The sequence below is a fragment of the Hippocampus bargibanti genome, linkage group LG04 (assembly GCF_051943395.1).
Source record: "Hippocampus bargibanti isolate YZ-2025 linkage group LG04, ASM5194339v1, whole genome shotgun sequence".
In the NCBI taxonomy this organism is placed as follows: Eukaryota; Metazoa; Chordata; class Actinopteri; order Syngnathiformes; family Syngnathidae; genus Hippocampus; species Hippocampus bargibanti.
In genome coordinates, this window is record NC_142737.1 from 27,275,610 (window position 1) to 27,299,947 (window position 24,338).

The 24,338-nt window shown below is 41.2% G+C and overlaps 1 protein-coding gene across 4 annotated transcripts in view; it reads right to left on the reverse strand.

Moving 5' to 3' along the window:
- Window positions 1-24,338, reverse strand: part of unc5db (unc-5 netrin receptor Db) — a 255,429-nt gene that overhangs the window by 49,648 nt on the left and 181,443 nt on the right. For 3 of the 4 annotated variants that reach the window (XM_088994976.1, XM_088994975.1, XM_088994978.1), the window contains 2 exons: window positions 12,329-12,688; window positions 6,803-6,887 (listed from right to left, as the gene is read on the reverse strand). In XM_088994976.1, the coding sequence (XP_088851102.1) occupies window positions 6,803-6,887; window positions 12,329-12,688 (445 nt within the window). The remainder of the gene's footprint in view (window positions 1-6,802; window positions 6,888-12,328; window positions 12,689-24,338) is intronic. The other variant, XM_088994977.1, reaches the window with a different exon arrangement.

The window sequence follows — 24,338 nt, forward strand, 5'->3', positions numbered from 1 at the left end:
AAAGTTTGTAGATGAGTGAATTTTGGCTTGGGTACGTGAGCAAACAAAATTCATTTGTACGTATGACATCATTTCTGTTGAGGGCAATTCACAAGAGTACTGAGTGAAAAAAAACATCTCCCCAAAGAGCATTTCATCAGTTTATACAATGGCTTTTTACTTTGGTACAGCAAGCATGTGAAAAAAATAATTTTCTGTTTGAGAGTGTTTATCTACATCACTGACCATAAAAGCAATTTACAAGTGTATGACTGGACTTCTATTGTGTGTGTAAGCGGTAATCTTGAATTACGTTTATGACAGCCCTTCATCAGTATATCTGCATATTAAGTAACTTTTCTGCTGCCGTCTACTTGGGATGGTACCGAAAGCTGGCTGTCTCTTTTCTCCCTTCCACTTGTCATCATGATGAAGGGCTCTCTATATGGCAGAATCTTGAGCCCTTAGATGAGTCGCATGATTGAAATTGACCGCTGACTCACTCCCCAGGGACATGGGAGGCATGTAAAGAGGCAAAGTAGGTCGAAAGAGGACACAACAGTCTCAATAAATATACACATTACAGATTCCCTTAACCTCACTTAAAATTGTGTGCAGTCCTCAAGCATTGTTTTCCTCTGCTTTGAAGAAGATGACAGCACCGTATGTAGAGACCTGCTCCATTAATCAAACAGGCACCAATAGTGGAAGCCTCGCTCCATTTTTAAAAATTATTTCTCTTTATGGCCATCATCTGAGACACAATCAAAAGGATTGGACCAGTGAACAATTCATTTCTGCTGCACAACAAAAATGTCTGGCAGCATCATTAAAAAATTGTGGCATTGCGTGTCTTTGAAGTTCAACAATACAGTTATATTTAAATGATAATAATAATAATAATGATAATAATAATAATAATAATAATAATAATAATAATAATAATAATAATAATAATAATAATAATAATAATAATCATAATACATTTAATTTCTAAGCGCCTTTCAAAACTCTCGAGGACACTTTACAGTCACGGAAATATTTTTTTTTATCGTGCGGGTGAGCAGCGGCAGCCATTTGTGCCAGCGTTCACTCTACTCGGAAGTAACATAGCAGCAAAGTAGTTATAGACTCTGACACACAAGTGCCTTTTGTTGTAAAAAAACTTTTTCATGGGTAAAATGTCCCTGCGTCTCAGTCGAATGGGCTGACTGTTGAGCTAATGGCCAAGGCCACTAACCTACCGACCAGCACCCTCTTTCAAAGCCGACAAGAAGCAAAGTTTAACTAATGTGCTTAAGCTGCGCAAGCTGGCATCGGTTTTGTGAGCAAAAGCAGTTAGTGCCCTCTACCGCTGTGTTTTGCCTGTGAACATTATATGTGCAACATGATAGTTGGCAGGAAAACCAACATGAACACCGGAGAGCTATCAATTGGTGGAAAAGAAAAAAAACCTGCATCAGCATGAAAATTACCATTTGCAAAGTCTTGAAGGGTAAACTAAAATACCCATGGGTCCTCACACTTGACAAAAGAGATACACAAAGCAAAAACTGACAAGCTTGCTCCCCAGGGATGCATGAAGATATGAGTGCCGCTATTTCTCCTGATTGATAACAATATTGTACAAGAATGTTTCTTCCCTTCCATTTAAAAATTCCAGTAATAAATGTGCAGTAAGCCCGGCAACTATGGCATGAAAAAAGGGTTGCTTGTGATTCAAAAACAACCTTTCTTTGCATGGAGTATACAGGTAAAAGAGCAAATGGCATCCTGGGAAAGAACAATTGGAGAAGAACTTCTCAGGAAGAAACACGAATGGAATGAAATAATGAAAAGGAGATTTTTATCACAGCTTATTTGCATACGTGGTCCAGTGCTTGATTTATTTTGCTTTGGTTTGATTTGCTCGCTTGGTTGTTCTTTTTTGGGTAAAATACATTAAAAATGTTTCTTCTGATTTTCATTCATATTAAATATAGAAAAACAAACAAAAAATATTATAATATTTGCACAAACAAAAAAGACTTGTTATTATAATATCTAGACAAAATGAAATAACAGAAAAATAATTTTAAGGATGCCTTCTGATTCCACTCAATGACAGCCAGGCACCATAACAGCCCATCATTTAATCTACATATTTCTCTCGAGGTTATGATGATTAAAATTTGAATTCATTTATTCATTTGTTTATTAATTTTTAACAAGAGGTATGCTGTTAAAACAATGGCCATGGGAACTCACAAATCTAATTAAAACAAATGGAAAAGGAAGGCAAACAATTGAATGCTCATTGTATTGAGGTTATTTACGGCTCATTGAATCAAATCTGATTGGGTCATTGGGTCAAATCTGACATGCGAACATCTGGAAGTAAAAGAAAGCCAACAAGACAAACGTTAAACATTTATATTTTGTTTTGTGTAGTATTGTATTTGAAGTTAAACTTGAATGTTTTGCAAGTGTTTGTACAATCGCTTATATTATTGGTTAAATATTTAGTCACAGTGACTACATGCCGGAGTTCAATAAGACCATAATGGTACAGTGTCATAAAATGTTGCAATTTCCATTATGACGCAGTTGGTGTCTGCACTTTACAGGACATATAATAAGATGGCACTGAAGTTTCTATTTGTGTCATTGCCTTTGTTCCTAGTCGCCATTCTGTTGTCCCAGTGTGAGCAACATGACTCAGTCCTGAAGCGCAGCCGGAGTGAAGGGCATTTCTAGCAGTGCACCGGTGTCTCACGTACCAATCAAGCATGGATGAGTATTTCAGGACTCAGAATTCTGTGATGTCTTGTCAGATTATTGACCTTGCTTGCTATTGTGCAACTTTATATGGCTTCTTGATAATATTTGTCGTGAATCTCGTTTTGTTCTTGGATCCCTGTTTTAAGTATTTTTCTCATTCTTTTTTTTTTTTTTGTATTATTGGACTTTTGGATCTTTTTTGTGTATTCTTGGGGTTCTACTGAATCTTGCATTTTCAAGTGCTTATGGTTCCATGCATTTATTTTATACTTTGTTGATGATAATTTATTTCATTTAATTTCAATTTATTTCATTCATATTTTTGAAATTGTATTTTGTATGCGCCTGCAAAACATTGCACCAACGGAGCCACCAGCAGAGGTACCATAATTCCGGACTATAAGCCGCTACATTTCCCCCAAATTTTCAACCCTGCGGCTTATTCAATGATGTGGTCAATTTATGCAAGTTTTCTAATGGTCGCAAGGGGCGCTCCAGTAGAGAAGGTAAGATTAAAACCGGTGGAATGTAAGCGTCATGGAAAATGCAAAAAGAAAGGCATATGAGGCAGCTTTCAAGCCATAAGCAATCGAGCTGTCCGATAATGAAGGAAACAGAGCACGTAAACTTGGCATAAACGAATCAATTGTGAGACGCTGGAAACAGCAGAGGGAAGAACTGGAGCAATGTAAAAATACGAAAAAAGCCTTCAGAGGTAATAAAAGCAGGTGGCCCGAACTATGACAATCGAAAAGAAAATTACGGATTGACAGCGAGAGAGAGGCTGAGGGAGTGTGTGACGATGTTTATATGACACTGCTTCATTCCGACACTGAGGACGATGACTTCGATGGCTTCAGTTCAGAGGAGGAAAATGAAGACGCCTTACCGTTTATCAGTATGTTCTTTTACTAGACCTGTTTTACCATACCTGTTATACTGTGTTGCTAGCGCGCTGTTGCCATGTTGCAACCGTTTTACTGCCGCCTCACAGGCACTGTTTGGGAAGAAAGTTATATTGTTATTATTATTAAGTTATATTTTAAAACTTTGAAAACTCTCTCTGTGTACCGCCTTTCTTTGTAAATATGTTTACATGTTTTATTGTGGGCACATGCGGCTTATATACAGGTGCGGTTTGTGTATGTACAAAATCGGTTTTCCTCTAAAAATGTAGTGGGTGAGGTGTATAATCAGGTGCGCACTATAGTCCGGAAATTACGGTAGTTATTTCTCAAACATCGGTCTTAATTAATTAGTGGGTATTTTTTATCATATTCCAACTGTTTGATGAGACTCGGGATTTATATATTGTCAGTTTTTTGTTTGAACATCCAGAATACCACATAAGGTTGTGCTCACAGGTTTTCAAATTACAGATTATTTGCTCTTCCACTTTCAAACTGACAAGTGGCACCCCCACCAACATACATGACATATGCCTATCAGATTTGAGGATCATTACTAATGAATAATAAGTGAACAAATTTTGGATGTGGTTCACCACAATGGTGTAAATCAGATTCTGCAATGACTGCATATCATCTATAAAACTGCTGAGTTTGTCCATTTACAAACCACGGGTCTCGCAAACAGTCTTGTCCAACCATCACATTGCATTAATTGTGATTACAGATATATTGAAAACTATATTCTCCTGGAACAGATGGCATAGAGAGGAAAAAAGATATACATATAAAGAAGAGCACTATATGACAAATAAATGTTGAAAACTACAACCCCCAGAACACTCACACAAAGCACTTTCCTGTTCTGAAGCTCTTTTGTGGCCAGAATAAAGCATTTTTTCCTCCAGTAGTTTGAAAGATTTATCTTCCAAAACAATGCATTCATAAAACCTTGGCTGCAAGGGAAGTATGTCTGACGTAAGCAACTGTGCCTTCAAAAGGTTTAGGACAGCCTTTGAAAAGACTGTGGAGAAGTCAGTTGGGCATAGATAGGAGCCGAACAACATAAGTGAAGCAATTCTTTGTCGGGTTGGCGTGCTCGGATGGAGACATGATTGACAGCCAGTCAGATGAAAAGCACAACACACCACAGGGAGGGCCCCACTAAACATTTTTCTTCTCACGTGGTGACAGGAAAAAATAAGCACATATAAAACATGTCCATTGGCAGAAACATAACATTGTTTCTTCTGAGCCCACAACATGTTATGTTTCACAGGTGAACAGTGAGAGACCAGATGCTACATCAACCATATACTGTATTTTAACAACACCACCTACAGGGAAAATGCTATTCAAGTGAATGATTCCAACATTGGACACTGACAAGCCAAGCGGGCTGTTTGTCATGCTAATTACAACTGAGCGAATATTTCCACAGTTTCAACAAAGGAGCTGGAGATCTGTCGGTCCAGAGATGATTCTCAGTTACCCTCAACTATAGTACTTTCCTATTTATCTGGGCTCCTCCTTTTGGGGTTTTCTTCAAATGAAACACTGTGAATCAAGGAAAATACTTCAGAAGAAATTGGAAGCCCGTGTGACACACCACAGGGAAGAGTGTAGCAGAGAGATGCTCAGTCCATCCAAAGATCATTATGAAGCTGTAATCAGAATACAGGAGATGCTTACTGCCAAGATGAAGGGCCTGAAGGGATGGCATAGGTTTCCATTCTTCCATACTTAACCATCAGAGCAGCTCGCTCTTTTCAACATGCCATTCATCATTGTTTAAACAAACTTCAAAGATCATGCCTTGGTCCCAGAGTGTCACGCCTTTAGTGACATCCAGAACTACATTATGACTCTCATCTGAACTGGTGGGAGAAGATTGAGATTAGAAGACTGATGGTTTGATTTTGCTTCAAGCAAGTCGGCGAGATCAACCAAAGTTTCTCAATGGGAGCCAGGACATCAATGTGGGGGGCTTTGTCAAATAAGCACACACATTTCTAACCCTATAGGGAATAGCAAAGGGTGCTGTCCTTACTGGGTGAATCTCCGCCAACCAGTAAACACAGCAATGTGAGGATGGCCAAGAGGAAGGTCACATACTTTTACCTTCCGGATGTTGACCCGTCATAATATACAGAATTATTGATCTCGATGTTGGCTCTGTAACTGGATGACTGTACAGTATATACAGTAAGTCGGTAGTATTACCTGTTTACTTCCCAGTGCTGTTATTGTACTCTACAACACCAAAAATGTATTAACATGATTTATGCTGTTGATAGTTACTGTAATGTGCAATGTGTTTCACTGAAAATCCTCTCTTCTTAAGTGAATTCCAGTAAGTGAGATGGGTGACAAATACGATGTTACTGGGCAGATGAACCATTTCCTATTTTAGTTGCCCGTGTCTTGGACCTTCTGTGGCACGACATTGCCATCCATAAAGTATCCCTTCAAAAAAAACTCAGCCCATTGGGATGACAAGATATTTGTCACAATGTCAGTCGAACTGTGGCATTTCCTGTCTACACGTGGGCCTGCGGAGTTGGATCAGCAGCACTCTCCGTTGCAAGCTTTCAGTCCCTGTTAAGCATCTGATACTATGACAGAGCAAGACAATGAGTAACTCAAAAGAAAGAATAAAGCCCATTAACTCATTCACTGCCAGACGGTGTGCAAATATGTGTCCATTCCAGTGCCAGGATTTTTGTCATTTTCACTCAAATTTCAGGGCCCACAGAATATTGAGTCATCAGAAAGTTTATTTCAAGCTTACTTGGTTGCAGATTTATCTGCATTAAAAGTGGTGGCTGTACTAAAGGCAAATGCCTCTTCGTGGGAGGGGAAAACATTGCCAGAGGTATGACCTGAGTGTCCAACCCCCCCCCCCCGCAATAAAAAATAAAACCCCAAAAAATCTGAGAATGGTGCTCCAAGTCATGTTTTGCAATACCTTGCTTTTCAATTCCCTGCCATTCCCAAATAAATTTTGGAAAGGCAGTGAATAATTTAATAAAGCTAGTGGGCTCCGGGCTGTGGTGAGCAGGTGTAAAAATGAAAAGCTGGGGAAGATAGAAGGCATGACAGAGATAAAGAAGACAAACAAACAGATGCTGGAAATGGTATTTGGTTGGTCACACCTTGCTTCTCCTAGGCTGATCACCATGTATATTTCCCAGGACATATTTTCAGCCACGGCTCCATGAGGCACCAGCAGGCTAACTCCTGAAAAACATGAATATGTGTGTCAACAGAAACAACTGCATCAGCTTGTCTGCGTAGCGCAACATAAGCATTTGCATATGGCTGTACAGTTGCGTGAGAATAATTTGTGGGTATGAAAGAAAAAATAGGAAATAACGAAACCCAAAAAGTGAGTGAAGGTAGATGTGATGGTGAATTTTCTCAAACATTTGTGAACATTCTCCTGTCAAAAAAAAAAAAAAACAATATTTGCATTGGTATGGAACATGTCTGACAGATGAACACAGCTGATGTCAAATCTATCACTAAATCTATCAATCACTTCATTCATCCATCCGTCCGTCCCTTTTCTAATATGCTTATGCTCACAGAGGTCGCGGATGTGCAAGCTGTCATTGGGCAGTAAGCGTACACGTGGAACTGTTTGCCAGGTAATCACAGAGGACACAGACAAACAACGACTAATGCTCACAATCACCTTTTTTTGTTTTTCTTTTTCTTACATTTACATTAGTCACTGCTTTCCCATATTGTACTTCAGGTTTAGACTGTTATTTATTCAGCAATTCATTTTTTTGACTGTATAATCACTAGGGGTACAAGGGGTACTGGAGCCTAGTCTTCGGGCAGTAGGCAGGGGACAATCGGAAGTCATCCAGAAACAAACAACCAGTCACGTGTCACTCACGCCTACGGACAATTTGGAGTATTCAATGTGCCTACCATGCATATTTTGGGAATGCGGGAAGAAACCGAAAGACCCAGAGAAAACCTAAGCAGGCCGGGGAAACTTTGCAAACTCTATACATGTAGGCATGATCTGGGTATCTGGGTATCTCAGCACTGTGAAGTCGATATTCTCACCACTCAACTTCAGGACCAACCAATTGTTTTTATTTTTGGGAAAAACAAGTGTAAAATGCTGATTAGCAATGAAAAGAGTGCTGCCGCGCTGCACTAGTGCACATTACGGTAGTGTCCAAAAAGCTTCCGTTTATTGCTGGTTCATTTTGCTTGCGAGTCAGTGAGGCGTAGTGTGGTGGAAGTAGGCTGAGTGAATGCAGCACTTGACATTATTGGCTCCTCCACTCAGACCACTCCACTTGAAAGGTCATTGAGGAAAGTTAATTGCACCTGCCCTCTTCCCACGTGTCAATGATTCAGACAACGATTGTAAAAGAGCACTGCATGTTGCACAACTGCAAAGTTTCTAGTGCAGTGCGAAATTACACAGCTAAAACGTCTGTGTAAGCTCTCAGTCGTACAGGAGTGGTCCATCGATGAAAGGTTTCTTCAACCGTCATATGTACTTCTTTAAAGGTGTCGGACGTTTCGCTTCTTATCCAAGAAACTTCGTGAGCAAACTAAAGTCTTACTGGTAGTTTAGGCCATATATATATATATATATATATATATATATATATATATATATATATATATATATATATATATATATATATATATATATATATATACAGTAAAGTCTCGTTATATCGATATTCAAGGGAGTCCGAAAAAAATATCGATATAACCGGGACTATCGATATATCCGACCCTGTTTGCATGTAATTTTCTCCGTGCGTGCATAGAAATAGTATCGATATAACCGGGACTATCGATATATCCGATATCGATATAACGAGACTTTACTGTATATCCCTACTGTCCAGACATGGCAGTGCCGGACTCTGCTATGATAGGTCCCTGCTCTCAGGTTGGAGGGAGCAGAGGACTACTCCCTGCAGCTGCTCCACTGATAGTTCCTATCGTTCTGACTAACGACTGGCCTGATTGCCCAACTTCGACCGGTATCACCTCATCAGTATTACTAATCCTATGTTGCCTAAGAAGGCTATTGTATGAACGATCCAAATTGAACCCCACCCCACCAAACCGGTTTAATGAAGGATTTAGTTGTTTTATGAAAATCACGTCTTTTACTCCCCTTTCAAACCATCTATGATCTTTCACTAAGATTTTAACCTCATTGTCGTCAAATGAGTGGTTGCTAGCTTTTAGGTGCATATCTACTGCTGATTGAGGCCCACTAGTATTATCCCTGCAATGTTGATAAAGTCTTTTTTGAGAATTTGTTTAGTCTCCCCAATGTACTGCTCTTTACAATTTTAATTCTTACAATGTATTGAATAAACTACATTACTTTGTTTTTCATTTGGCAGCCTATCTTTTGGATGCACTAATGTTTGCCTTAAAGTTTGAAATAAGTAGGAATTTTGTGTTGCCAAATGATTCTTTGTAGTTTTTCAGAAACTCCTGCAATGTAAGGTACTGCTACTCCTCTCCTTTTTGTATCTTCAGAATTTTTGGTTTCATTCCCTATTCTTTCTTTCTGACATTTGTTAAATGACCACTGAGTTTACCCACAGTGTATGTGAGTGCTCTCCTGATATGTTTTGACTCCTTTCCTCTAACTTCAACGCTTGTTGGTATTAGTTCAGTGCGTAAGGCGAAAAGTGTGTATCCAAAAATTCAATTCCCATAGGAAACCACTAAATGAGAATAATCCATTCCCAGGTCACCATAAATATTACTTTTCTACTTTCTAATTTAGGTTTATCTGTGTGATGGTCGTTGATGGCTTGATGGAATGGAGCGGCCGGTTTCATCAGCATTAAACACTTGATGAGGAATGTAACCTTCTTCTTTCACCATCTTGAGGAATGATCCCTTGGAGGTGCTTTCTCTGCAGTAATTTTACCTCATTGATTGTGTTGTGTTTAGCTGGGTTGATAGCTTTTTGCATCAAGTGTATAGATGGCTTGTGCGTGCGGGTTATTTGTGGAGCCTAATTGATGGGATATTTTAACCTTCCAGTCTACACTCTGCTTTTGAACTATCCAACTTCAAACAAGTCCAAATTTCACTGTTTTCTATCCATTTTCTCACCATTTCACTTTTGTTTTTTTTCCACTTTTGTTTCAAGCTCTGTCGTCTCCCTTTCGTGTGTGTGTGTGTGTGTTTTTTTTCTCACTCTCTCTGTCGTCTGCATGTCCCTTTAATATTTACCCCCCCCCCCACTGCTGTGTTCTTGACCAATCACATGGCTTTAACCGAAGACTGGGGGCGGGGAATAGAGACCAAAACAGTCGGCCACCATTTTCTTGTTAGGAGAACGGACTTGTTCGCGAACGTCACATCACTCATTGTGGCAGCTCTGTGTGTATCCCGAAAAATAGTTCTGTCATGATCTGGTTGGCGACCAACACGTGGCGCTGTCGGCCCCGCCTGCACAGGTGCTGGTCGTCCCGATCAGTGGCGGACTGCCACGTTCGGATTGGCGACCAACGGGTAGCAACGTCAGCCCTGCCTGCAGCCTCGCAGGTGCTGGTCGTTTTAATCAGCGGCACTTACAAGGACTCCCGGCTTTGTATTTTTTCTGTTCAGATGATTTGGATGTTTTAGATTTTGTTCCTGCTGACTTTCCTTCTGACTTTATTTTAATACCATTTATCAAACACAACCTCCTGCTCCCTCCTGCCTGCTTTTTGGGATCCGCACCTGCCATCACCACCTTGCAAAACGTGACAAGTTCGTAATGTTATATGTTATATGTTTTTCTTGAAAACGTTTTCAATACTTATTTATAATGTTTTGTCATTATCACTTTCGCTTCCGTGTCATGTGTTTCGATAAACGCGAGTAAGGCGAGACAGACAGAACGAGACTAATGCTAGAGAGAGACAGAAGCAGAGTAACTGCTAGATAGAGAACGACAGTCTAAAGTCTACGTCAATGTTTATCTACTTTCGGTTAATAAGGTGCACACGGTATGTTATTAATTTGCTTATTTACGGTATGTTCTGTCGAACTTATTGTAATGTTGTCGTTTTAATGTCCTTTAGTTTTGAAGGTGTTCCAAGTGTTTTCCAATAAACATTGTGACATCAGTACGAAGCGTCATGCTTGACCGGGATAGATACTGTGAAAACGTGCTCACACAAGTGAAAACGTGCTCATCCATCCTGGAGCCTCCGGCGTGCAGGTGCTTCCCACCCCAACGGCAAGCGGCTTCGGCGCACTCGCGTAGCAAGGTACGAGCTACATCAAGTGTCGTCGCACTCAACCACATGTCACGGAGCTAGCCAAGAGTTACTTAGAACATCGTCGCACTCAAACCGCAGCAAAAGGTTTCAACACGCAACGTTGCTTCTCATCCTGCAGCAGCTAAAGGTGTTGATGGACGTTTCCAGTAGCTCACAAAGTGGATGGATAGAACATACAAATTCCCCACAATAACAGATAAAATAATGAATGTGGGTTTTTGAATGAAAGTATATATATATATATATATATATATATATATATATATATATACGCCACAAAAACATCAAAAAATATACCGGTATTTAGTTTTGACATTTTGTTTTCCAGAGAATAATGTTTTGTCTTTTTTTCTGTGTCGAATGTCATGTGTCTATTCCGGAAGAGCAGAACTTGAGGAGCCATGTGGGCAAGCAGGGCAGAGCCTTGACTGGTCACCTCACTCACGGCAGATGTGCAAGTGCATCACTGGGCATATGCCATGAGTTAATGGGGTAAAACTGTACTTTACTACATTTTCAAAACTCGGCATGATACTGTAAATATATTTTTAAGCAACTGGCTTTAAATATCCATCCATCCTGTAGCATTTTAATCCAGACTAGGGTTACGGGTGTGCTGGGGTTGATCTCAAACGATTTCGGGCGAGAGGCAGAGTACTGGATGGTGACGCATATTGCTATTATGAATGAACAGCTCATCTAGCAGGAAGTGGTCGCACATAAAGCTTGCTCCATAAAAAAAACAAAAATAAAAATAAGAAGAGTCCCAAACACTTTGATCTGGTGTTGTTGCATTCCTTTGGCACACAATCATTTAAAAATCTCCCAACATCAAGATACAGGTGGAGTCATGCCCAACATGTGCAACTAGTTGAGGCAACATTCATTTCATTCACATCTCAAGGTAACTTAATTGGATTGGATGTACCTGTATTCGTCTCGCAGTGAAGAAATTTACATTTCACAGCAGCAAAGTTATGAAAGGAAGAGGAAAGGAAAGAAAGTAGAAAAACAAAATACAGGAGCTGCTGGAAAGGCAGCCACTCTCGCGATGCCATCTTGAAGTAAAAAAATAATAATAATAAAATAAATAACAAATAACATGAAAACACAAAGACACGGAGAGTCATTCATTCTACAGCACTTGCTGTACCCTCTTTGTGACATGAAGCAGTTCTAGATCAATCCATTATCCAGTTATATTTCATCACTCAAAGGAGGAGCAGGCCTTGAAAGTGCATTCAGGTATGAAGGTTTACAACGCTGCGGCAGCGAGGGATGCAATGGGGACTGCATTTGAGGTGCTTTCCATTTTCAGAACCAAACTTTAAAATGCAAGATGGAAGGGGATGATCCAGCAAACAAAACCTAGCCTCTGCTTTTAATGTAGCTACTCACCAGTATTTGGCAGGGCAAGTCGTCCTCCAGGCTGACTAAAAATGCCGGTGGTTCTCAGTTGATGTTTACTGGTGTTCAAAGGTCCATTGAAAGTGAGCAGAGCCTTCTTACGCCTGTCTAGTGAACTGCAGTAATTCCGGCTCAGGTCCCGTGGTAAGGTCTCAACAGGTGTTTTGGTATGGAACTCTGCACGTTCCGCCATACCGTATACCATAAATGAGCCCTGCACATTCACCTTTATGTCTGGCAGGGGGTCAAAAAGTTCTTTCTCTGTACCATCCTGGAAGCACAGAGGAGTGCTATAGGTGCGTCCCACAGTTAAGTCTGGTGGAATAGAAGAGTTTAAGAGCAGAGGGTTTCCTGCAGAGATGGAAAACACACAAAGCCACCCAATCACTAAACATGGAAAAGTCGGTGGGTGAATGCCAAGACACAATGCTCACAACAGTGAATCATGGACTGACAAAAACAAAAAAAAAATCAGGACAACCAAGTTCTGACCTCTGTCATATACAGTAAAGTCTCGTTATATCGATATTCAAGGGAGTCCGCAAAAATATCGATATAACCGGGACTATCGATACATCCGACCCTGTTTGCATGTAATTTTCTCCGTGCGTGCATAGAAATAGTATCGATATAACCGGGACTATCGATATATCCGATATCGATATAACGAGACTTTACTGTATATATTTTTTCAGGTCAGAATATCTATCAGAATGTTGCTCAAATTGCTGCCTGTAGATTTGAGGCAATAGTGTGTGGTCACAGATACAAGCGCAACAAAATATTGTTTTATCATTGATCTGATAATCGATTGGTCAACACATAAATCTCACAGAGGTGCAGGGTTCCATTCCAGCTCCGGCCTCCCTGTGTGGAGTTTGCAATGCTTTCCCAGTGCCTTTGTGGGTTTTCTACGGGTACTCCGGTTTCCTCTTACATTTCAAAATCATGCATGACAGGTTAATGGAACACTTCAAATTGCCCTTCGGTGTGAGTGCAGGTGGTTGTACGTCTCCATGTGCCCAGTGATTGGCTGGCAACCGGTTCAGGGTGTCCCCCGCCTACTGTCCGAAGACAATTGGGGTTGGCTTATCCGACCTTATTCTATGGTTGTCATGTCACTTGAGGCTCGAGGGCTGGGCTCGAGTGACGAAAGGAAAGCGGGGAGTGTGGATCCAAAATACACGGCGAGACAGATACTCGTATACAAAAGTCTTTACTGAGGCACGCATGAAAAAATGACAGCAGGATGAGGTGAGTGAGGGAGATCGGTGACAGCTGATCTGACGGCACGGAAGTAACAGGGTGGCTTTCAGAATACTCCGACGGCGACTGTATAGCGCGATCGGTAGATATAGTCAGAAGGCACAATCAAGGGAATGACAATCAGCTGTGGGGACCCAGGTGCGTGATGATGGGAGGGGCCGTCTCCCGGGAGCAGCGGAGGAGGTGACAGGAGGGGCGGGGCGCGCCCAGGACGGTGACGAGATGTGACAATGGTCTTCCTAAACAAATAACATTTCAACTGCCTGATTCTTTTCAGGTTGGATTCTCTGTACCTTCCTATTTTGTCTTTTTGAATATAGTTTTTCAAGGTGCGTGTGTGCCATTTTGGCATCATTCATGGAGACGCAGTTTACTGGTGCACATTTTTAAGAACAATGGAGATGTGCAGAGTTGTAGAAACTACAGAGGAATAAAGTTGATGAGCCATACAATGAAACTATGGGAAAGAGTAGTTGAAGCTAAAATACGAGCCATGCCAAAAAAAGAGTATGACAGATGCAGTGTTTACTTTGAGGATGCTGATAAAGAAGTGGTGAAAGCGTATGACAGGGTGAGCATGAGGAAGTCGGGAGTGACAGAAAAGTCAAAGCGGGGCAAGACGTATGATGACTGTAAGCCAGGGGACTCAAACTCGCGGCCCGCGGGCCAAATGCGGCCCCCGAAAGAATATTTTGCGACCCGCCTTGATATGAAAGATTAAAGTTAGCGCGGCCCGCATGATTGATATGAATGAAACTTGTGTGTGGAGCTGAACAAGTAGGCAAGATATCTCACCATTTCACTTTTGTTTTTTTTCCACTTTTGTTTCAAGCTCTGTCGTCTCCCTTTCGTGTGTGTGTGTGTGTGTGTTTTTTTTTTTCTCACTCTCTCTGTCGTCTGCATGTCCCTTTAATGTTTACCCCCCCCCCCACTGCTGTGTTCTTGACCAATCACATGGCTTTAACCGAAGACTGGGGGCGGGGAATAGAGACCAAAACAGTCGGCCACCATTTTCTTGTTAGGAGAACGGACTTGTTCGCGAACGTCACATCACTCATTGTGGCAGCTCTGTGTGTATCCCGAAAAATAGTTCTGTCATGATCTGGTTGGCGACCAACACGTGGCGCTGTCGGCCCCGCCTGCACAGGTGCTGGTCGTCCCGATCAGTGGCGGACTGCCACGTTCGGATTGGCGACCAACGGGTAGCAACGTCAGCCCTGCCTGCAGCCTCGCAGGTGCTGGTCGTTTTAATCAGCGGCACTTACAAGGACTCCCGGCTTTGTATTTTTTCTGTTCAGATGATTTGGATGTTTTAGATTTTGTTCCTGCTGACTTTCCTTCTGACTTTATTTTAATACCATTTATCAAACACAACCTCCTGCTCCCTCCTGCCTGCTTTTTGGGATCCGCACCTGCCATCACCACCTTGCAAAACGTGACAAGTTCGTAATGTTATATGTTATATGTTTTTCTTGAAATCGTTTTCAATACTTATTTATAATGTTTTGTCATTATCACTTTCGCTTCCGTGTCATGTGTTTCGATAAACGCGAGTAAGGCGAGACAGACAGAACGAGACTAATGCTAGAGAGAGACAGAAGCAGAGTAACTGCTAGATAGAGAACGACAGTCTAAAGTCTACGTCAATGTTTATCTACTTTCGGTTAATAAGGTGCACACGGTATGTTATTAATTTGCTTATTTACGGTATGTTCTGTCGAACTTATTGTAATGTTGTCGTTTTAATGTCCTTTAGTTTTGAAGGTGTTCCAAGTGTTTTCCAATAAACATTGTGACATCAGTACGAAGCGTCATGCTTGACCGGGATAGATACAGTGAAAACGTGCTCACACAAGTGAAAACGTGCTCATCCATCCTGGAGCCTCCGGCGTGCAGGTGCTTCCCACCCCAACGGCAAGCGGCTTCGGCGCACTCGCGTAGCAAGGTACGAGCTACATCAAGTGTCGTCGCACTCAACCACGTGTCACGGAGCTAGCCAAGAGTTACTTAGAACATCGTCGCACTCAAACCGCAGCAAAAGGTTTCAACGCGCAACGTTGCTTCTCATCCTGTAGCAGCTAAAGGTGTTGATGGACGTTTCCAGTAGCTCACAAAGTGGATGGATAGAACATACAAATTCCCCACAATAACAGATAAAATAATGAATGTGGGTTTTTGAATGAAAGTATATATATATATATATATATATATATATATATATATATATATATATATATATATATATATTTTTTTTTTTCCACAAAAACATCAAAAAATATACCGGTATTTAGTTTTGACATTTTGTTTTCCCGAGAATAATGTTTTGTCTTTTTTTCTGTGTCGAATGTCATGTGTCTATTCCGGAAGAGCAGAACTTGAGGAGCCATGTGGGCAAGCAGGGCAGAGCCTTGACTGGTCACCTCACTCACGGCAGATGTGCAAGTGCATCACTGGGCATATGCCATGAGTTAATGGGGTAAAACCGTACTTTACTACATTTTCAAAACTCGGCATGATACTGTAAATATATTTTTAAGCAACTGGCTTTAAATATCCATCCATCCTGTAGCATTTTAATCCAGACTAGGGTTACGGGTGTGCTGGGGTTGATCTCAAACGATTTCGGGCGAGAGGCAGAGTACTGGATGGTGACGCATATTGCTATTATGAATGAACAGCTCATCTAGCAGGAAGTGGTCGCACATAAAGCTTGCTCCATAAAAAAAAACAAAAATAAAAATAAGAAGAGTCCCAAACACTTTGATCTGGTGTTGTTGCATTCCTTTGGCACACAATCATTTAAAAATCTCCCAACATCAAGATACAGGTGGAGTCATGCCCAACATGTGCAACTAGTTGAGGCAACATTCATTTCATTCACATCTCAAGGTAACTTAATTGGATTGGATGTACCTGTATTCGTCTCGCAGTGAAGAAATTTACATTTCACAGCAGCAAAGTTATGAAAGGAAGAGGAAAGGAAAGAAAGTAGAAAAACAAAATACAGGAGCTGCTGGAAAGGCAGCCACTCTCGCGATGCCATCTTGAAGTAAAAAAAAAATAATAATAAAATAAATAACAAATAACATGAAAACACAAAGACACGGAGAGTCATTCATTCTACAGCACTTGCTGTACCCTCTTTGTGACATGAAGCAGTTCTAGATCAATCCATTATCCAGTTATATGTCATCACTCAAAGGAGGAGCAGGCCTTGAAAGTGCATTCAGGTATGAAGGTTTACAAAGCTGCGGCAGCAAGGGATGCAATGGGGACTGCATTTGAGGTGCTTTCCATTTTCAGAACCAAACTTGAAAATGCAAGATGGAAAGGGATGATCCAGCAAACAAAACCTAGCCTCTGCTTTTAATGTATCTACTCACCAGTATTTGGCAGGGCAAGTCGTCCTCCAGGCTGACTAAAAATGCCGGTGGTTCTCAGTTGATGTTTACTGGTGTTCAAAGGTCCATTGAAAGTGAGCAGAGCCTTCTTACGCCTGTCTAGTGAACTGCAGTAATTCCGGCTCAGGTCCCGTGGTAAGGTCTCAACAGGTGTTTTGGTATGGAACTCTGCACGTTCCGCCATACCGTATACCATAAATGAGCCCTGCACATTCACCTTTATGTCTGGCAGGGGGTCAAAAAGTTCTTTCTCTGTACCATCCTGGAAGCACAGAGGAGTGCTATAGGTGCGTCCCTCAGTTAAGTCTGGTGGAATAGAAGAGTTTAAGAGCAGAGGGTTTCCTGCAGAGATGGAAAACACACAAAGCCACCAAATCACTAAACATGGAAAAGTCGGTGGGTGAATGCCAAGACACAATGCTCACAACAGTGAATCATGGACTGACAAAAACAAAAAAAAAAATTCAGGACAACCAAGTTCTGACCTCTGTCATATACAGTAAAGTCTCGTTATATCGATATTCAAGGGAGTCCGCAAAAATATCGATATAACCGGCACTATCGATATATCCGACCCTGTTTGCATGTAATTTTCTCCGTGCGTGCATAGAAATAGTATCGATATAACCGGGACTATCGATATATCCGATATCGATATAACGAGACTTTACTGTATATATTTTTTTCAGGTCAGAATATCTATCAGAATGTTGCTCAAATTGCTGCCTGTAGATTTGAGGCAATAGTGTGTGGTCACAGATACAAGCGCAACAAAATATTGTTTTATCATTGATCTGATAATCGATTGGTCAACACATAAATCTCACAGAGGTGCAGGGTTCCATTCCAGCTCCGGCCTCCCTGTGTGGAGTTTGCAATGCTTTCCCAGTGCCTTTGTGGGTTTTCTACGGGTACTCCGGTTTCCTCTTACATTTCAAAATCATGCATGACAGGTTAATGGAACACTTCAAATTGCCCTTCGGTGTGAGTGCAGGTGGTTGTACGTCTCCATGTGCCCAGTGATTGGCTGGCAACCGGTTCAGGGTGTCCCCCGCCTACTGTCCGAAAACAGTTGGGGTTGGCTTATCCGACCTTATTCTATGGTTGTCACGTCACTTGAGGCTCGAGGGCCGAAAGGAAAGCGGGGAGTGTGGATCCAAAATACACGGCGAGACAGATACTCGTATACAAAAGTCTTTACTGAGGCACGCATGAAAAAATGACAGCAGGATGAGGTGAGTGAGGGAGATCGGTGACAGCTGATCTGACGGCACGGAAGTAACAGGGTGGCTTTCAGAATACTCCGACGGCGACTGTATAGCTGACTATATCGGTAGATATAGTCAGAAGGCACAATCAAGGGAATGACAATCAGCTGTGGGGACCCAGGTGCGTGATGATGGGAGGGGCCGTCTCCCGGGAGCAGCGGAGGAGGTGACAGGAGGGGCGGGGCGCGCCCAGGACGGCGACGAGATGTGACAATGGTCTTCCTAAACAAATAACATTTCAACTGCCTGATTCTTTTCAGGTTGGATTCTCTGTACCTTCCTATTTTGTCTTTTTGAATATAGTTTTTCAAGGTGCGTGTGTACCATTTTGGCATCATTCATGGAGACGCAGTTTACTGGTGCACATTTTTAAGAACAATGGAGATGTGCAGAGTTGTAGAAACTACAGAGGAATAAAGTTGATGAGCCATACAATGAAACTATGGGAAAGAGTAGTTGAAGCTAAAATACGAGCCATGCCAAAAAAAGAGTATGACAGATGCAGTGTTTACTTTGAGGATGCTGATAAAGAAGTGGTGAAAGCGTATGACAGGGTGAGCATGAGGAAGTCGGGAGTGACAGAAAAGTCAAAGCGGGGCAAGACGTATGATGACTGTAAGCCAGGGGACTCAAACTCGCGGCCCGCGGGCCAAATGCGGCCCCCGAAAGAATATTTTGCGACCCGCCTTGATATGAAAGATTAAAGTTAGCGCGGCCCGCATGATTGATATGAATGAAACTTGTGTGTGGAGCTGAACAAGTAGGCAAGATAAGCAATGTTTAGGACAGTTAATGTTCAATATTTTCTTTATGTTAAGAAAGTTAAAGGTTAAAGAACTGTGAATACAGACATTTGAAACTTTATTAAAATAATTCGTTTTCCTGTGTTTTTTTCAGTCGTCTGCAACTGCCTTATGATCATTAAATTATTGTATATATTTATTACTGGTTCATTTATTTTTTTATTCATTTTTCCATTTATTCGTTTAAATAATTTTTTGTGTGTTAAAAATAAAGACTTTGAGAACATTGGAATGTTTTATCTGTGATTTTCTTGTGGAAAAACCGATGCGGCCCAGCCTCACCCAGACTCTACTTCCAGCGGCCCCTGGGTAAATTGAGTTTGAGACCCCTGCTGTAAGCAGTAACATGCAGTCAGGGGAGGCAGGTGAGGCTGGGCCTCACCTGTCATCATGGAAATATCAAATGAAAAAATAATAATTAAACAGTTATATTTATTGCGTGATTTGTACTTTAAAGTTCTTTTCCATTTATATTCACCATTTTTGGATTTTTTTTTCAAAATCGCTGAATTTTCACATTTACCGTTCAAATACTATGTAGAGACGAGCGGTGAGGCAGCAGCTGGCTGAGCTTCACCATGTATTGCGCAATGACTATGCTAACTGTGTTGGCTTGCTCTGCAGTGAGACCACATTGCTGTCTGTCTGCATATAGCAATTAAAGTGTTCAAACACTTTTAGTATATGAACAAAATTTCTACAGTTTAGCTGGTGTATATAAGTAATATAATATATATATAATATATATATATATAAAATAATAGAGTCGCTTTACATTATAAACACTGTACTACAGTGTTTATTTTATTTTATTTTTATCAAAACTGTGTGCATAGGTGAGGCACACGGTTCTCTTGCCTCATGACAGGGCGCACTGGTGATTACAGATTCTTCTTGCGCCTACTCGGGTGCAGAATAATAGAATTAGTGAGAGCAAGTTACAGTAAACAGTTATCAAGTTAAGTGCAACCATCCAGTCATGTTTTCGTGTTGCTTGGCCTTATTTCAGAATGGAGGATTACACATTTAAATTGAAAGAAATTGAGAGACTTTTAAAACTGAAGAAAGATAAGGAAGGCTTCTACAAAGAAGTTATCGATGCCTTTCTTTACTTCATTTATAAGTAAAGGTAACACGATAATAACGTTTTTTTTTTCTTTTTTTCTATGCTACAGTTTATATAAAGAATGCTGGCAAACACAATGCGTTAACTGTTGCCAATCAAATGGTGAATAAGCTACTCTGTAGAGTTCATGTTTGTAAATCTGACTGTGATGACGTCAGTGCCTCACCAGCCATGAAACTCACAGCACGTCACTGACTGTAAGACAGTTGTGATGTGTGCTGTCAGTGTGACGGAGGACAGCTCTGAGCCCCTTCTCATTCGCTATGGTGATGGACAGGCTGAAAGACGATTTCAGACAATAATCTCTTTGGACCATGATGTTTGCAGATGACATTGTGATCTGTAGCGAGAGCAGGGAACAGGTGGGGGAGAAACTAGAGAGGTGGAGGTTGGCACTGGAAAGGAGAGGAATGAAGATCAGTCGCAGCAAGACGGAATATATATGTGTGAATGACAAGGACGCAAGTACAAGAGTGAGGTTCCAGGCAGAAGAGATAAAGAAGGTGGAAAATTTTAAGTACTTGGGTTCAACTGTCGAGAGCAGGGGTGTAAAAGTCATTTTTTTGCCGCGGGCCACATTGTAGTTATGGTTTCCTCTCAAGGGCCGTTATGAATTTGGGGAACCCATTAGAATGTTTAAATCCCTTCAAATATTACATATAGAGCACACAGCAAATTAATGAATAACTCGTTTTCAAATCTGAAGTCAAGAATAATAACTTTTATTGTGGTTGACATCCAAAAATATGAAATTTTGGCTCAGATTTTAGCAATCATTGGATTGGATTGGATTGGATATGCCTTTATTAGTCTCACAGTGGAGAAATTCATCATGGAATTTAACAAGTTTGATTTGCTTTCACGGGCCGAAAAAAAATGATGTGGCGGGCCGGATTTGGCCCGCGGGCCTTGACTTTGACACTTGTGGTCTAGAGCAATGGAGAGTGTGGAAAAGTGGTGAGGAAGCGTGTCCAGGCAAACTGGAGCGGCTGGAGAAAAAGGTCAGGTGTGATGTGTGATGTGTGATAGAAGGGTTTCAGCTAGGAATAAAGGTATACGTATTAAATGGTGGTGAGACCAACCATGATGTTTGGACTGGAGATACTGCCACTGAAGAAAAGAGAGGAAGCAGAGCTGGAGGTAGCAGAGATGAAGATGTTGAGGTTTTCTTTGGGAGTGACCAGGTTGAATAGGATCAGGAATGAGTACATTAGAGGGACAACTCATATTAGAGGCTTTCGAGCGAAAGTCAGAGAGGCCAGACTGAGATGGTTTGGACATGTCCAGAGGAGAGATTGTGTCTATCGGAAGATGGATGCTGAGCCTTGAACTGCCAGGCTGGAGACCGAAAGTAAAACCTCAGAGGAGGTTTATGGATCTTGTCAAAGAGGACATGAAGGTAGCGAGTGTGAGAGAAGAGGATACACAAGACCGGGTTAGATGGAGGGCACTGATTCCTTGTGGCGACCCTTGAAGGGAAAACCCGAAAGGAAAGATAATATCGATGCTCTTTTAAGTTTAATACAAGTAATGTACACTGTCCATTATGCAGTGCTTTGAATGTCTAAATCAAACTGTTTTGTGTTGATCTAGATCAATGAAACATAATTTTTGAATCAGATCGGAAATGTCATGATCTTAACACAATGAAGGTATCCGATTTGTGAACTTGTTTTCTTTTATTGTATACATGTTGGAAATAAACCCATAGGCTATAAAACTAGTCTGCTCTGAGTTAATCACCTTTCCCCCAGTGGGCATATTTACATGATAGCTTGCCAGATGGGCTTTACTCTTTTAACAGCTGCTTAATAATTTCAGGTTAGTTTTTATCTCAGAATATGTTTTATACTGTAGTTAACTAAATAAAGTTCACCACGAATTCTTGAAAAATCTTTTTGGCATTAAACCATGGAAAAGTGCCCAAGAACGGAACACAATACGGTCAAGATTTTTTGATTTTCAATTCATAGTACTAAAGTAAAAAAAAAAATAACCATCAACACCCCATTAAGCTCATAAATCCACCGAGGCATCATAAAACCAGTGACAAACAGAAACAAAATTAATGTGCTTTATAAAATTCACCTCAATCTCTACCTAAAATAGACATTGGTGTATCCTCTCTTGCTAAACATGAGCCAAATAAAACCAGGTCCATCCAAATTTCTTATGGAGATGCGCTGCAGTTCAGCAGTCGAGCTCCAGCTCCAATCTAATGTCCAAGTAAGCAACAAGCACATCTGAGATAAGCGAACACAAACTGGACAGAAGTTCTGGTGCTCTGAGCCATGGCTACGGTGTAAAATTTAATTAGCGAGCACACACAGTTTGATCTCCATAATCCATCTGCTGCAGTCTGCTCCTTTGAACACCCGGCTGACCTACTGAAGGAGGGTGAGGCTGGGCACAGGGAGGAACAGGAGGGGTCTCGGTGACTGCTATTTAAATGAGGGGAGATCCTGATATACACCTATGAGACTGTAGAGTGGACTTAATCTGTGGTCATTATATGTGACGATGTTGCCAAATAAGGTGCAGAGTGCATAGCATCGATCTGGCAGACTCAGACTTACACTGTCTCTGCCCACTTCCAAAATAATTGCGAAGTCACTGAGTCCTTGAGGGCCAGCTGTTGCTTGGCGAGGGGTGCAAGGTGGGAGTCTAATGTGGTTTTATGCTCGTGGAAATCATCCATTAAGAGCAGGATGATTTGTGATATTCAGGTGTTTTTTGCTTTGATGACTGAAAAAAAAAACAATGTCAATTACATACATAGAATGCCTTTGGGAAAATTTGGTTTTTAATTCTTCTAATACTGTTTCAATGTATTATTCCTTCATATAGTCAGCCGTGATATAAAGTTATAAAGCCATGTCTGTTTTCTTTTTAGTGTTGCCAGGATTCCAAATTGAATATTTGTAAGATTGCATTTACACAATGGGGAGCATCACATTTTCCAACATAAATGATACAACACAAAATAGCTTACTCTGTATCTCTATTCTGACAAAGACTGATGCTTCATGCAAACATAAAAAGATGAATATATGGTATCATTTCACCAAACCCGACTGCGCCATGTTTCACTTTCTCTGCCAGACCTGCAGTCAAGGAGACATTAACCCTCTGCAGCTGACATTCAATAAGTGCAGAATTCCTCCCCTCTGGTCGAGTGGAGACCAATCTGATTATTGCTTGGGTGTGCACTTTGAAGAATTGTGCATCGAGAATGGAATGGCAGTGGTGAGACGGGAAAAGTAAATGAAAAGTACCTCAGGTTGAATACCTTGAGGGATGGGTTTGGAATTGGGCCTGTGATTAAAAATCACTCACAGGTAAAATAAATGTGCAGAGACAGGTTTTGGTCCAAAGACTCGTTCAGCACTCAACCTTAGATTTGCTCTGGTAGCAAAGAGCCATCCGGAAGTATTTAGGGACTGTTCAAACACATTTCAGCTTTTAAATAAAGGTCCTGGTTTCCACTTAATTAATGGTGTTTACTTTCACATACTTCATCAGCAAGGTACATTTTGATGGCAGAATGGGGCTATTAGGAAATGCATTAAAAAAGATTCATCCAGTGCAAACTTGGCTTTGAATAACAGATAACATGGAAGCATTCCACATTTCGCCTGGCCGATGGAGTAGAAAATGGAAAGGTGTGAGTGTGGCCAGAGGAGGGCACAGCAGGCAGGCTCTGGGGGGTGCTGGTCTATTTAAAAAGGATTGATGACCTGCTGAATGTGGACCTGGCTCATATCACCTCCCACACCAACCTAACTTCTCCCTTCAGATCTGAACAATTGCATGTGTAAGGGTGCATTTCCCATTTCCTCCAAGCCATTCACAAGCTTTAACCCAAAAGTGTCATGTATAAACAATCTAATTCACATCTTAGAATAGGGGTGGCCAAGTTCAATCCTCGAGAGCCCATATCCAGCATGATTAAGATGTCTCCTTTTTCCAGCACGCCTGATTCAAATTGTCAGCAAGCTTCACAGAAACCTGATCATGATCATCATCATATGAGTAAGCCATGTTGGAGTAGGGGAACATGTAAAACAGCTGGATCGGGGCTTTCAAGGACTGCATATGGGCATCTCTGCTTTGGAAGACATGATATAGCAGCATTAG